The sequence below is a fragment of the Somniosus microcephalus genome, chromosome 8 (assembly GCF_052327205.1).
Source record: "Somniosus microcephalus isolate GS21.2 chromosome 8, FLI_Smic_1.0, whole genome shotgun sequence".
NCBI classification, from domain to species: domain Eukaryota; kingdom Metazoa; phylum Chordata; class Chondrichthyes; order Squaliformes; family Somniosidae; genus Somniosus; species Somniosus microcephalus.
Genome location: NC_140994.1, coordinates 6,385,646 through 6,401,880, shown reverse-complemented (window position 1 = coordinate 6,401,880; position 16,235 = coordinate 6,385,646). Strand labels below are relative to the sequence as shown.

General features: G+C 50.2%; 1 protein-coding gene across 1 annotated transcript in view; it reads right to left on the bottom strand.

The window, feature by feature from the left end:
* LOC147113267 (F-box and WD repeat domain-containing 11-B-like) overlaps window positions 1-16,235 on the bottom strand; it is a 232,015-nt gene that overhangs the window by 69,109 nt on the left and 146,671 nt on the right. Inside the window, exon 4 of the mRNA XM_085996113.1 lies at window positions 11,664-11,895. Coding sequence (XP_085852239.1) covers window positions 11,664-11,895 — 232 coding nt within the window. The remainder of the gene's footprint in view (window positions 1-11,663; window positions 11,896-16,235) is intronic.

Below are 16,235 nucleotides of genomic sequence, written 5' to 3'. Positions count from 1 at the left end.
CCATTCACCGGCCTTATCGCCATATCCCTTGATGCCCTTACTTGGGGGTAATATACTAGCATGGATTGAGAATTGGTTAACAGACAGAAAACAAAGAGTAGGGATAAACGGGTCTTTTTCAGGATGGCAAGCTGTGACTAGTGTGGTACCACAAGGATCGGTGCTTAGGCCCCAGCTATTCACAATCTATATCAGTGATTTGGATGAGGGGACTAAATGTAACATTTCCAAATTTGCTGATGATACAAAGCTAGGTAGCAGTGTCAGTTGTGAAGAGGTCATGAAGAGGCTTCAAGGGATTTCGACAGGCACATTGAGTGGGCGAGAACATGGCAGATGGAATATAATGTGGATAAATGTGAAGTTATCCACTTTGGTAGAAAAAACAGAAAGGCAGAGTATTTCCTAAATGGTGAAAGATTGGGGAATGCAGATGCTCAAAGGGACCTGGGTGTCTTTGTACATGAGTCACTGAAAGTGAATGTGCAGGTGCAGCAAGCCATTAGGAAGGCAAGTGATATGCTGGCCTTCATTACAAGAGGATTTGAGTACAGGAGTAAAGAAGTCTTACTCCAATTATATAGGGACTAGGTGAGACCACACCTGGAGTACTGTGTACAATTTTGGTCTCCTTACCAAAGGAAGGATATACTTGCCATAGAGGGAGTGCAGCGAAGGTTCACGAGATTGATTCCTGGGATGGCGGGACTGTCGTATGAGAAGAGATTGAGTAAACTAGGCCTGTATTCAATTCAGAAGAATGAGAGGGGATCTCATTGAAGCATACAAAATTATTACAGGGCTTGATAGGGTGGATGCTGGGAGAATGTTTCCCTTGGCTGGGGAGTCTAGAACCAGGGGCCACAGCCTCAGGATAAAGGGTCGGCCATTCAGGACTGAGATGAGAAGAAATTTCTTCACTCAGAGGGTGGTGAATCTTTGGAATTCTCTACCCCAGAGGGCTGTGGAGGCTCAGTCATTGGGTATATTCAAAACAGAAGTCGATAGATTTCTGACTAGTAAGGGCATCAAGGGATATGGCGATAGGGCCGGTGAATGGAGTTCAGGCAGAAGATCAGCCATGATCTCATTGAATGGTGGAGCAGTCTCGAAGGGCCGAATGGCCGACTCCTGCTCCTATTGCTTATGTTCTAATCTGTTTTTATATTTTTCGCTAGTTTGTGCTCATATTCCATTCTCCCTTTCTTTATCAATTTCTTGGTCCCCCTTTGCTGATTTCTATAAAGATCCCAATCCTCAGGCTGACCGCTTTTTCTGGCAACTTTATAAGCTTCCTCTTTTGACTTAATACTGTACTAGCTTTAACTTCTTTTGTTAGCCATGGTTGGGTCACTTTTCCTTTTGGGTTTTTATGCCCTCGAGGAATATATGTTTGTTGCAAATTTGCATTATTTCCTGGAATGTTAGCCATTGTATGTCCACCTTCATACCTTTTAGTGTAGTCTCCCAATCTACCATGGCCAACTTGTCCCTCATACCCTTGTAGTTTCCTCTGTTTAGATTGAAGACCTTAGTTTCAGATTGGACGACATCACTCTCAAACTTAATGTGAGAGAGTGTGAGAGAAAGAGTGAGCGAGAGAGAGAGAGAGTGAGAGAAAGAGTGAGCGAGAGAGTGTGAGAGGGAGTGACGGAGTGAAAGATAGAGTGAGAATGAGAGAGCGGTGGAGTGAGAGAGAGGGAGAGAGAGTGAATGAGAGTGAAAGAGAGCATGAGAGAGGGTGAGAGAGAGAGTGGTGGTCTGAGCAAGAGAGAGAGAGAGAGAAATAAAGAGAAAGAGTCTTCCAGCTGTTTGGTGCGGGCTGGGTTGGAGTCTGGCTCCCAGAGGTGAAGGTGCGATGTTCCAACAGGCCACCCAGCGTCCCTCCGCTGTGCTAAAGCAGCTACCCTTTCCAGGAATTGAGTTATCTCATAAACTCCACGGAGTTAATGAATGAGAATAAGCCACAAAAGTTGCCTGTCAGTGATCTGGGGCCTCACAAGCTGGAGCCTATCTTCAACTATCTGCATCACAGAGGAGCCTCGCGGGGAGCTTAAGTGAATAATTGAAGAATTTGCAAGAGTTTACAGAACCCATGACTTTTTATAAATTCATTTGATTCTGATTGTTAAATCACATTTCATAAATTGCAGAGCTGAAAATGAATAGTTATTGTGTAGGCCCAGAGCTGGCTTGATGTGAAAACTCCCTTCAGTCAGAAATAGCTCTTGCCGGGGGGAGGGTAGGGGAGAGGGTTGACTGTCGTGTGACTGCTTGGTAAAACAGAGGAACACTGTGATCAGCAGGGAGGCTGTGCCTTCACCCCCTCCCCCCACTACACACAACAACTTGTATTTATACAGCACCTTTAATGTAATAAAACGGCCCAAGGTGTTTCACAGGAGTATTATCACAAAAAAAATTTGACACCGAGCCACATAAGGAGATGTTAGGGCAGGGAGAAGTAGGTTTTAAGGAGCGTCTTAAAGGAGGAAAGAGAAGTGGAGAGGCAGAGAGGTTTAGGGAGGGAATTCCAGAGCTGAGGGCCCAGGCAGCTGAAGGCACAGCCACCAATGGTGGAGCGATAGATATCGGGGATTTTCAATAGGCCAGAACAGGTGGAGCGCAGAGGTCTAGAGGGGTTGTGGGGCTGGAGGAGGTTATAGAGGTAGGGAGGGAGTGGGGACGCCATGGAGAGATTTGAAAACAAGGATGAGAATCTTAAAATCGAGGCGTTGCTTAACTGGAAGCCAATGTAGGTCAGCGAGCACAGGGGGTGATGGGTGAATGGGACTCGGTGCGAGTTAGGACACGGGCAGCGAGCACAGGGGGTGATGAGTGAATGGGACTCGGTGCGAGTTAGGACACGGGCAGTGAGCACAGGGGGTGATGGGTGAACGGGACTCGGTGCGAGTTAGGACATGGGGGCAGTGAGCACAGGGGGTGATGGGTGAATGGGACTCGGTACGAGTTAGGACACGGGCAGCGAGCACAGGGGGTGATGGGTGAATGGGACTCGGTGCGAGTTAGGACACGGGGCAGTGAGCAGAGGGGGTGATGGGTGAACGGGACTGGGTGCGAGTTAGGACACGGGGCAGTGAGCACAGGGGGTGATGGGTGAACAGGACTCGGTGCGAGTTAGGACACGGGGCAGTGAGCACAGGGGGTGATGGGTGAACAGGACTCGGTGCGAGTTAGGACACGGGGCAGTGAGCACAGGGGGTGATGGGTGAACGGGACTGGGTGTGAGTTCGGACACGAGGCAGTGAGCACAGGGGGTGATGGGTGAACAGGACTGGGTGTGAGTTAGGACACGGGGCAGTGAGCTCAGGGGGTGATGGGTGAACGGGACTTGGTGTGAGTTAGGACACGGGGCAGTGAGCACAGGGGGTGATGGGTGAACGGGACTGGGTGTGAGTTAGGACACGGGGCAGTGAGCACAGGGGGTGATGGGTGAACGGGACTGGGTGTGAGTTAGGACACGGGGCAGTGAGCACAGGGGGTGATGGGTGAACAGGACTGGGTGTGAGTTAGGACACGGGGCAGTGAGCACAGGGGGTGATGGGTGAACGGGACTGGGTGTGAGTTAGGACACGGGGCAGTGAACACAGGGGGTGATGGATGAACGGGACTGGGTGTGAGTTAGGACACGGGGCAGTGAGCACAGGGGGTGATGGGTGAACAGGACTTGGTGTGAGTTAGGACATGGGGCAGTGAGCACAGGGGGTGATGGGTGAACGGGACTGGGTGTGAGTTAGGACACGGGGCAGTGAGCACAGGGGGTGATGGGTGAACGGGACTGGGTGCGAGTTAGGACATGGGCAGCCGAGTTTTGGATGACAAGTTTATGGAAGGTAGAATGTGGGAGGTCGGCCAGCGGTGCGTTAGAATAGTCTAGCCTAGAGGTGATAAAGGCATGGATGAGGGTTTCAGCAGCAGGTGAGCTGAGGTAAGGGCGGAGACGGGCGATATTGCGAAGGTGGAAATGGGCGGTCTTATAGAAAAAATGGATATGAGGTAGGAAGCTCAATTCGTGATCAAAAATGACACCAAGGTTGCAAACAGACTTGGTCAGCCTTACACAGTAGCCGGGGAGAGAGATCGAATCAGTGGAAAGGGAACGGAGTTTGTGCGTGAACCGAAGACAATGGTTTCGGTCTTCCTGACATTTAATTGGAGGGAAATTCTACTCATCCAGTGCTGGATGTCGGACAAGCAGTCTGATAGTATAGAGTCGGTGGAGGGTTCGAGAGAGGTGGAGGAGAGGTAGAGCTGGGTATCATCAGCGCACATGTGAAAACTGACGTCGTGTTGCCGGATGATGTCACCGAGGGGCAGCATGCAGATGAGGAATAGGAGGGCCCAAGGATAGATCCTTGGGGGACACCAGAGGTGACACTGCGGGATCGGGGAGAGAAGCCATTACAGGTGATAAGAACATAAGAACATAAGAAATAGGAGCAGGAGTAGGCCAATCGGCCCCTCGAGCCTGCTCCGCCATTCAATAAGATCATGGCTGATCTGATCCTAACCGCCAATCCACTATCACCGAACCATCTCCTGAATCTAACAGAATTAGACACACGAAATAGGAGCTGCACCACCACCACAGCAGTCTGGACATGGAATATGGTCAAATATCATCCGTCACAGACACCAGAATGGTTCTAGCATTGCCGAGCCAGTGCTCAGGTGCAGGGCTCCACTGAGTGGGATGGGGAGTGGGAGAGGCGCATGGGGAACGATTGCCAGTCACAGGCGGTCATGTTCTAGCTGCACTTGGATTTGGGGACCACGTTCCTGGGGATCCATCAGCCCAAACCCCCTCCACAAGTGGAGTGACCTCGTGGCCGACAGCTGGAGGGAGCCCCAGCGTAACACTCAACTCAACCCAACTCAACCCAACTCAACCCAATTCAACCCAACTCAACTCAACCCAACCCAACTCAACCCAATTCAACCCAACTCAACTCAACTCAACTCAACCCAACTCAACTCAACCCAACTCAACCCAATTCAACCCAACTCACCTCAACCCAACTCACCTCAATTCAACCCAACTCAACCCAACCCAACTCAACCCAACCCAACTCACCTCAACCCAACTCAACCCAATTCAACCCAACTCAACCCAACTCAACCCAATTCAACCCAACTCAACCCAACTCAACCCAATTCAACCCAACTCAACCCAATTCAACCCAACTCAACTCAACTCAACCCAACTCAACCCAACTCACCTCAACCCAACTCAACCCAATTCAACCCAACTCAACCCAACTCACCTCAACCCAACTCACCTCAACCCAACTCAACTCACCTCAACCCAACTCAGCCCAACCCAACTCAACCCAACTCACCTCAACCCAACTCAACCCAACTCACCTCAACCCAACTCACCTCAACCCAACTCAACCCAACTCAACCCAACCCAACTCAACCCAACTCACCTCAACCCAACTCAACCCAATTCAACCCAACTCAACCCAACTCAACCCAACTCAACCCAACCCAACTCAACCCAACTCAACTCAACCCAACTCAACCCAATTCAACCCAACTCAACCCAATTCAACCCAACTCAACTCAACCCAACCCAACTCAACTCAACCCAACTCAACCCAACTCAACTCAACTCAACTCAACTCAACCCAACTCAATTCAACCCAACTCAACTCAACCCAACTCAACCTAGCTCAACCCAATTCCTACAGATAACCCTCTGTCTGAAGCCACTGATGCCGCCATGAACCCCAGCCCCCCGACTGGGAGTGATCTTTCTGTGATCCCAGGCCTCTCCCTGCGAGTGACTCTGCCACTGTTACACACATTAATGTAGCAAACTATATTACAGCACAGGAACCCCATTGTAAGGCCTGTAATAATAACACGCTCTCTGCATCGAACCATGACCTAAATAGACAGTAAACCTCTTGTACAGCACAGCAATAGAGGCAGATTTCAACACACTGAGGATGCAGGGGGAACAGACTGAGTGAATCAGACTGAGAGGGCAGTATAGAGAGAGTGAGTGAGTGAGAGAGAGGGTGAGGGTGGGGGTGAGAGTGAGGGTGAGAGTGAGAGTGAGAGTGAGAGTGAGGGTGAGAGTGAGAGTGAAAGTGAGTGAGAGAGAGAGTGAGAGGGGGTGAGGGTGAGGGTGAGAGTGAGAGTGAGTGAGAGAGAGTGAGAGGGAGTAAGAGAGTGAGTGAAAGTGAGTGAGTGAGAGAGCATGAGAGAGAGTGAGTGAGAGGGAGTGAGTGAGTGAGTGAGAGAGAGTGAGTGAGGAGAGAGTGAGTGAGAGAGAGTGAGTGAGGAGAGAGTGAGTGAGTGAGTGTGAATCTAACCCGTGCTGTACCTGCCCTGGGAGTGTTTGATGGGGCAGTGTAGAGGGAGCTTTACTCCGTATCTAATCCGTGCTGTACCTGCCCTGGGAGTGTTTGATGGGACAGTGTAGAGGGAGCTTTACTCTGTATCTAACCCGTGCTGTACCTGCCCTGGGAGTGTTTGATGGGACAGTGTAGAGGGAGCTTTACTCTGTATCTAACCTATGCTGTACCTGCCCAGGGAGTGTTTGATGGGGCAGTATAGAGGGAGCTTTACTCTGTATCTAACCAATGCTGTACCTGCCCAGGAAGTGTTTGATGGGACAGTGCCGAGGGAGCTTTACTCTTTATCTAACCTGTGCTGTACCTGTCCTAGGAGTGTTTGATGGGACAGTGTAGAGGTAGCTTTACTCTGTATCTAACCTGTGCTGTACCTGCCCTGGGAGTGTTTGATGGGACAGTGTAGAGGGAGCTTTACTCTGTATCTAACTGTGCTGTACCTGCCCTGGGAGTGTTTGATGGGACAGTATAGAGGGAGCTTTACTCTGTATCTAACCAATGCTGTACCTGCCCAGGGAGTGTTTGATGGGACAGTGTAGAGGGAGCTTTACTCTTTATCTAACCTGTGCTGTACCTGCCCTGGGAGTGTTTGATGGGACAGTGTACAGGGAGCTTTACTCTGTATCTAACCCGTGCTGTACCTGCCCTGGGAGTGTTTGATGGGACAGTGTAGAGGGAGCTTTACTCTGTATCTAATCCGTGCTGTACCTGTCCTGGGAGTGTTTGATGGGAAAGTGTAGAGGGAGCTTTACTCTGTATCTAACCCGTGCTGTACCTGTCCTGGGAGTGTTTGATGGGACAGTGCAGAGGGAGCTTTACTCTGTATCTAACCTGTGCTGTACCTGCCCTGGGAGTGTTTGATGGGACAGTGTACAGGGAGCTTTACTCTGTATCTAACCCGTGCTGTACCAGCCCTGGGAGTGTTTGATGGGACAGTGTAGAGGGAGCTTTACTCTGTATCTAACCCGTGACAGTGTAGAGGGAGCTTTACTCTGTATCAACCCGTGCTGTACCTGCCCTGGGAGTGTTTGATGGGACAGTGTAGAGGGAGCTTTACTATGTATCTAACCCATGCTGTACCTGCCCTGGGAGTGTTTGATGGGACAGTGCAGAGGGAGCTTTACTCTGTATCTAACCCGTGCTGTACCTGCCCTGGGAGTGTTCGATGGGACAGTGTAGAGGGAGCTTTACCCTGTATCTAACCCGTGCTGTACCTGCCCTGGGAGTGTTTGATGGGACAGTGTAGAGGGAGCTTTACTCTGTATCTAACCCGTGCTGTACCTGCCCTGGGAGTGTTTGATGGGACAGTGTAGAGGGAGCTTTACTCTGTATCTAACCCGTGCTGTACCTGCCCTGGGAGTGTTTGATGGGGCAGTGTAGAGGGAGCTTTACTCTGTATCTAACCCGTGCTGTACCTGCCCTGGGAGTGTTTGATGGGACAGTGTAGAGGGAGCTTTACTCTGTATCTAACCCGTGCTGTACCTGCCCTGGGAGTGTTTGATGGGACAGTGTAGAGGGAGCTTTACTCTGTATCTAAGCCGTGCTGTACCTGCCCTGGGTGTGTTTGATGTGACAGTGTAGAGGGAGCTTTACTCTGTATCTAACCTGTGCTGTACCTGCCCTGGGAGTGTTTGATGTGACAGTGTAGAGGGAGCTTTACTCTGTATCTAACCCATGCTGTACCTGCCCTGGGAGCGTTTGATGGGACAGTGTAGAGGGAGCTTTACTCTGTATCTAACCTGTGCTATACCTGCCCTGGGAGCGTTTGATGGGACAGTGTGGAGGGAGCTTTACTCTGTATCTAACCCGTGCTGTACCTGCCCTGGGAGCGTTTGATGGGACAGTGTAGAGGGAGCTTTACTCTGTATCTAACCCGTGCTGTACCTGCCCTGGGAGCGTTTGATGGGACAGTGTAGAGGGAGCTTTACTCTGTATCTAACCCGTGCTGTACCTGCCCTGGGAGCGTTTGATGGGACAGTGTAGAGGGAGCTTTACTCTGTATCTAACCCGTGCTGTACCTGCCCTGGGAGTGTTTGATGGGGCAGTGTAGAGGGAGCTTTACTCTGTGTCTAACCCGTGCTGTACCTGGCCTGGGAGTGTTTGATGGGACAGTGTAGAGGGAGCTTTCCTTTGTATCTAACCCATGCTGTACCTGCCCTGGGAGTGTTTGATGGGGCAGTGTAGAAGGAGCTTTACTTTGTGTCTAACCCGTGCTGTACCTGCCCTGGGAGTGTTTGATGGGGACAGTGTAGAGGGAGCTTTACTCTGTATCTAACCCGTGCTGTACCTGCCCTGGGAGTGTTTGATGGGACAGTGTAGAGGGAGCTTTACTCTGTATCTAACCCGTGCTGTACCTGCCCTGGGAGTGTTTGATGGGACAGTGTAGAGGGAGCTTTACTCTGTATCTAACCCGTGCTGTACCTGCCCTGGGAGTGTTTGATGGGACAGTGTAGAGGGAGCTTTACTCTGTATCTAACCTGTGCTGTACCTGCCCTGGGAGTGTTTGATGGGGCAGTGTAGAGGGAGCTTTACTCTGTATCTAACCCGTGCTGTACCTGCCCTGGGAGTGTTTGATGTGACAGTGTAGAGGGAGCTTTACTCTGTATCTAACCCGTGCTGTACCTGGCCTGGGAGTGTTTGATGGGGCAGTGGGTGCCTGAACAACATCATCTTGTATTTATATAGCGCCTTTAATGTTGTAAAATGTCCCAAGGCGCTTCACAGGAGCGATTATCAAACAACATTTGACACCGAGCCACATAAGGGGATATTAGGGCAGGTGACCAAAAGCTTGGTCAAAGAGGTCGGTTTTAAGGAGCGCCTTAAAGGAGGAGAGAGAGGTGGAGAGACGAAGAGGTTTAGGGAGGGAATTCCAGAGCTTAGGGCCCAGGCAGCTCAAGGCACGGCCGCCAGTGGTGGAGCGATTAAAATCGTTTTTTAAAATTCATTCACGGGATGTGGGCGTCGCCAGCAATGCCGGCATTTCTTGCCCATCCCCAGTTGCCCTGGAGAAGGTGGTGGTGAGCCGCCTTCTTGAATACAACTGAGTGGCTTGCTAGGCCATTTCAGAGGGCAGTTACTTATAGGCCAGACCGGGTAAGGACGGCAGATTTCCTTCACTGAAGGACATTAGTGAACCAGATGGGTTTTTCTGACAATCCAGTAGTTTCATGGTCAGCAGATTTTTTTTAATTGAATTGGGTGGGATTTGAACTCATGTCTCTGGACCATCGAATCATCGAATGGTTATAGCACAGCAGGAGGCCATTCGGCCCGTCGAGCCCGTGCCGGCTCTCTGCAAGATCACTTCAGCTAGTCCCACTCCCCCGCCCTTTCCCCGTAGCCCTGCAATTATTTTTCCTTCAGATACTTATCCAATTCCCTTTAGAAAGTCACGATTGAGTCTGCCTCCACCACCCTCTCAGGCAGAGCATTCCAGATCCGAACCACTCGCTGCGTAAAAAAGTTTTCCTCATGTCGCCTTTGGTTCTTCTGCCAATCACCTTAAATCTGTGTCCTCTGGTTCTCGACCCTTCCGCCAATGGGAACAGTTTCTCTCTATCTACTCTGTCCAGACCCCTCATGATTTTGAACACCTCTATCAAATCTCCTCTCAACCTTCTCTGCTCCAAGGAGAACAACCCCAGCTTCTCCAGTCTATCCACGTAACTGAAGTCCCTCATCACTGGGACCATTCTCGTAAATCTTTTCTGTACCCTCTCTAAAGCCTTCACATCCTTCCTAAAGTGCGGTGCTCAGAATTGGACACTATCATGAGTCCAGGCCTCTGGATTACTAGTCCAGAAACATAACCACTATCTTACCGTACCCCACAAAATCGGGAATAAGTTAGAGGCAAGAATTGGAGGAGCGCGGAGATCTCAGAAGGTTGTAGGTCTGGAGGAGGTTACAGAGAGAGGGAGGGGAGAGGCTATAGAGGGATTTTAAAATCGAGGCGTTGCCAGACCGGGATCAATGTAGATCAGCGAGCACCGGGGTGATGGGACAACGGGACTTGGTGCGAGTTAGGATACGGGCATGTGTTCAAGTTTACGGAGGGTGCAAGGTGGGGGGCTGGCCAAGAGAGTGTTGGAATAGTCAAGTCTATTATAGTATCATAGAAAGTTGCAGCACGGAAGGAGGGCATTTTGGCCCATTGTGTCTGCGTCGGCCAACAAGGAGCGATCCAGCCTAATCCCACTTCCCAGCTCTTGGTCCGTAGCCCTGCAGGTTACAGCATCCCAAGTGCACATCCAAGTACTTTTTAAATGTGGTCAGGGTTCCTGCCTCTACCACCCTTTCAGGCAGCGAGTTCCAGACCCCCACAACCCTCTGGGTGAAGAAATTTCCCCCTAGAGGTAACAAAGGCATGGATGAGGGTGTCAGCAGCAGATGAGCTGAGGCAAGGGCGGAGGCGGGCGATGTTACGGAGGTGGAAGTAGGCGGTCTTAGTGATGGCGCGGATATGTGGTCGGAAGCTGATCTCAGGGTCAAAGGTTGCCAACGGCCTGGTTCAGCCTCAGACAGTGGGCGGGGAGAGGGATGGAGTTAGTGGCGAGGGAACAGAGTTTGTGGTGGGGACCAGAAAGTGTATGTCGGACAAACGGCGTGACAAATCAGAGACAGCGGGGGGTCGAGAGAGGTGGTGGTGAGGTAGAGCCAGGTGTCGTCAGCGTACAGTTTGAGGGGATGAGGAGGGGGACGGATACATTTGAAGCTATCGGACATGTGAAGCAAACTGATGTTCTTCACTGCTTACTGAGCGAGTCCTTCCACAGCACATGGCTCTCCGAGGGCCTCTAATGGCAGAAACCCGGTACTTCAACAACAACTCCTCATTTATCCAACACCGTTGTAAGACATTTCACTGGAGTGCAATCAGAGCAAATTTGACACTGAGCCACATAAAGAGATATTAGGACAGGCGAAAGGGGTAGGTTTTAGGGCACTTCTTACGGGAGGAGAGAGAGGGAGAGGCGGAGAGGTTTAGGGAGGGAATTCCAGAGCTTAGGCCCAGGCAACTGAAGGCACGGCCGCCAATGGTGGGGCGGAGGGAGTGGGAGTTGGAGATGAGGCCAGAACTGGAGGAGCGCAGAGATCTCTGAGGGTTGTGGGACTGGAGGAAGTTACAGAGAAAGGGAGGGGCGAGGCCGCGGAGGGATTTGAACACGAGGATAGTTTAAACACTAGAGAGCCTGCATGTTTCAATGTCGTAAATTCGAGGACCGATAAACCCTCAAAATGCCTTTTTGATCATTGACTGGCACAAAATGCACCTACCTGGCAGAGCGGTGACAAAATCTCTCTGCAGCATTGGTGTCAGGTAGCAGTTAATGTGTCCGTGTTGATGATGGCACATTCGGGAGATCAGAAGCTGCACAAATTCCACCTGGTCCGCTTCAGACCACTGCTCAAAATACTTCATGCACACCTCCTGCTCCGTCTCGTAATTGGCCGACAGCTTCCTCTGTTTGGGGATGGTCGTGCTGGACGTACTGTTGGAGAATTTTATCTGAAAGAAAGACAGAACAAGACCATTCTCAGAATTACACGCACCCTGGAGTTACAGTATGCTGGTTCATATATAGAACAACAGATAGTGAGAGCAAAATCGAATCAACGGGTTCCATGGTTTACACAGAGAATAAGATGATTTGTTTCATTTTACAATTTCAGCCGTGGCTCAGTGGGTAGCACTCTTGCTTCTGAGTCAGAAGGTTGTGGGTTCGAGTCCCACTCCCGACGCTTGAGCAAAAAAATCTAGACTGTGTAGTACTGAGGGAGCGCTACACTGTCAGAGGTGCCGTCTTTCGGACGAGATGTTAAACTGAGGCCCCGTCTGCTCTCTCAGGTGGACGTAAAGGCGCTATTTTGAAGAAAAGCAGGGGAGTTCTCCCCGGTGTCCTGGTCAATATTTATCCCTCAACCAACATCATTAGACAAACTATCTGGCCATTATCACATTGCTGTTTGTGGGAGCTTGCTGTGCGCAATGGCTGCCATGTTTCCTACATTACAACAGTGACTACACTCCAAAAGTGCTTCATTGGCTGTAAAGCGCTTTGGGACATCCTGAGGTGGTGAAAGGCGCTATAGAAATACAAGTCTTTGGCCTAGAAATTCGGTATAGCCGCGTTTGGGGCACTAGTCCTGGCGATATGCAAAGTTTAGCGCCAGGCGCAATTTAGCGCCACCTAGCGCGATATTGGGTTGCAGCGCCCCTAAAGGTGATTGCGGCGCTAAATCAGGCGCTGCACGCTACTCTTAAGGCGCTAACCCGGCGGCGCAACCCAATTTCACGGCGGCGGGGCGCAGCGAGGGTCCTGTCAATAATCACTTTCCCTGAGACACAGTGGCGCCGGCCAGCTCTTAAAGGGGCAGATCAATTGGCATCACCAGACACACTCATTGCCTTGTAGGCCTTCAAAGCGGTGGGAGCCTACCTGTGGCGCACCAGCCTAGCAAGACATGGAAAGGGTGAGGCAGAGGGCGGAACGCCTCACTGATGGGGCATTGGATGCTTTGGTTGGCGCAGTGGAATCAAGGCCAAGGAAGATGGTCGGAATGTGATTTATGTTTTGGACAGTCTCCCGGGTGTGAGAGGCAGTTATGTGTCAGAGTATTAGTTTTGCTTACTGCTGCCATAGCTTTCTCATGTTTGAAGGAACCACATTTTGTGTAATGAAACACTTTCTTCAGTTACAATGGCCATGCCTGCTATTTACATGCATCTTGCCCTTCACAGGCTTGGGGGTATCAGACCGGTTCCATTCCTGTTCTTGGAATGGCAGCAAGCATTCCGTGAGAGGGGCCTAGAAGCTACTTCTGATCAGCCTCTGACGTGCAGCCTGAGAAGAGCCGCTCGCGTAGAAGTTCAGGCCAGCAGCCATCTTCTCAGCCGCCGACAGAGATGTCCTGCACCTTATCTGAGGCTGCAGATCTGGCTGAAGCAGCTGGCACAGCTCAGTCACCACCTCCTTTCTAAATCGCAGCCTTCTGACACACTGCTCCTCCGGCATGTTCATGTAGGAAAACTGCTGTCGGATAACCCTGCCAGTGCAAGGTCTGCTGTGGCGATGTCTGTTGGCCCTCCTCCGTCTGGCCATGCCCACCCCCCTCTTCCAGCGTCTCAGTGCCCTTTCCAGATGATTCAGCAACAGGACGTTCCCCTCCAATGCAGCCCCCATAATAAGTGCCCACAGGAAGGTTCCCCGTTGTCAAGGCTCACCAACAGCAAGGTGATGGTCAGAAGGCTGAAGATCGTCTGCCTGCGCTGGCTCAGTGGTCAAATGGCTCTCAGTGTGCAGCTCAGCAACTCTTTGTAGCTCTCGAGGAAGTTGTGATCCAAAAATGGCTGCCGCTTTTAAACCACACCAGTCCCCTTTAAATAACGCTCCTCCAGCCCGAGAGCGACTTGGTAAGGCCCAGGTAAGCTGTCACTATTAGCGCCAGGCGCTACGGAGGGGGTCGCCACTGAATATCCGGTCCGGGGCGCCAAAAAGGCATTGCACACTGAAATGACGTCATGATTTGCCTGCGCCCGCGAGTGGGCGCAAAGAGTTAGCGCCGGCGCTAAAAGGCTACTCAATATGGCAGGAAGCGCTGGGTTCACTGCGCCTGCCCGAAAATTGGGTAACGCCCCAAATCTCGGGCTCTTTAGGCGCTAATCGCTGGCGCTACCAACCGAATTTCTCCCCCTTTCTTTTTTAAACTTGTAAACATGGTGAAGCATCTTGCTGACACTTGCGACTTAAGCAATACTCAATATCATCAATCAATCCTTCATTATACTTTCAAATTAACAAGAGGATGTTTCACGAGGAAGGAGCAATGTCTATTTGTGGGTCCCAGTCAGTCGTGACCCAGGAATGCTGTCATTAGGAGCCTCAACAGATAATAATCATCTCAAAACAAGAGAACTGTCATACATCATACTTAGAAAACATTAACGGGATTAGACAAAGTCAACATGGATTTATGAAAGGGAAATCGTATTTGACAAACCTACTGGAGTTTTTTGAGGATGTAACTGGTACAATAGATAAGGGAGAACCAGTGGATGTGGTGTATTTGGACTTTCAGAAGGCCTTTGATAAAGTCCCACATAAGAGGTTAGTGTGCAAAATTAAAGCACATGGGATTGGGGGTAATATCCTTGGTGTGGAGATGCCGGTGTTGGACTGGGGTGGACAAATGTAGGAAGTCACACAACACCAGGTTATAGTCCAACAGCTTTATTTGAAATCACAAGCTTTCGGAGCGCTGCTCCTTCGTCAGGTGAAGTGGAGAGATGCATAAAGACACAGCATATATAGTCAGAGAATACTGCCAGATGTTTACAGGTAATATCCTGGCAAGAATTGAAAATTGGTTAACAGACAGGAAACAGAGTAGGAATAAATGGGTCTTTTTCGGGGTGGCAAGCGGTGACTAGTGGGGTACCGCAGGGATCAATGCTTGGGCCCCAGCTATTCACAATATATATATCAATGATTTGGATGAGGGAACCAAATGTAATATTTCCAAGTTTGCTAGGACTGTGAGTTGTGAGGAGGATGCAAAGAGGCTCCAAGGCGATTTAGACAAGTTGCGTGAGTGGGCAAATACATGGCAGATGCAGTATAACGTGGATAAATGTGAAGTTATCCACTTCGGTAGGAAAAACAGAAAGGCAGAGTATTATTTAAATGGTGATAGATTGGGAAATGTTGATGTACAAAGAGAGCTGGGTGTCCTTGTACACCAGTCACTGAAAGCAAACATGCAGGTGCAGCAAGCAGTTAGGAAGGCAAATGGTATGTTGGCCTTCATTGCAAGAGGATGTGAGTACAGGAGCAAGGATGTCTCACTACAGTTGTACAGGGCCTTGGTGAGACCACACCTGGAGTACTGTGTGCAGTTTTGGTCTCCTTACCTAAGAAAGGATATACTTGCCATAGAGGGAGTGCAGCGAAGGTTCACCAGACTGATTCCTGGGATGGCAGGACTGTCGTATGAGGAGAGATTGGGTCGACTAGGCCTGTATTCACTAGAGTTTAGAAGAATGAGAGGGGATCTCATTGAAACGTGTAAAATTCTGACAGGGCTAGACAGATTGGAAGCAGGGAGGATGTTTCCCCTGGCTGGGGGGTCTAGAACGAGGGGTCACAGTCTCAGGATACAGGGTAGGACATTTAGCACTGAGATGAGGAGAAATTTCTTCACTCAGAGGGTGGTGAACCTGTGGAATTCTCTACCACAGAAGGCTGTGGAGGCCAAGTCACTGAATGTATTTAAGAAGGAGATAGATAGATTTCTAGACACAAAAGGCATCAAGGGGTATGGGGAGAGAGCGGGAATATGGTATTGAGATAGAGGATCAGCCATGATCTTATTGAATGGCGGAGCAGGCTCGAAGGGCCGACTCCTGCTCCTATTGTTCTATGTTTCTATCCAAGCTCTCAAACCTGCAATGCTTTTGCATTCTGTCCTTTCCAAATAAAGTCTGAAAGAGGATAAAAGTATTTGGCCTTGCATCGTGTCTCTCATGTGGAAAGGTGAAGGAGCTATAGATGATGATTTCTTGTAGACTGACTGTTCTTAAATAGGCAAAAAGTGGCAGCCACTTTAAACCAGCAATTGCGCAAAAATAGCGACAAAGGAATCAACAGGTAATATGTCTCTGGCTTAACCAGAATATCTCCATGGGATCTTTTAATATCCTCCTGAACAGACGTTTCCTCAGTTTAACATCACTTCTGACAGTGCAGCACTGGGAGTGCCAGCCCAGATTCTGTGCTCAGGTCCTGGAGTGGGGCTTGAACCTGCCACCTTCTGACTCGGAGCTGCCATTGCGACCAGCGTGGTCAACCT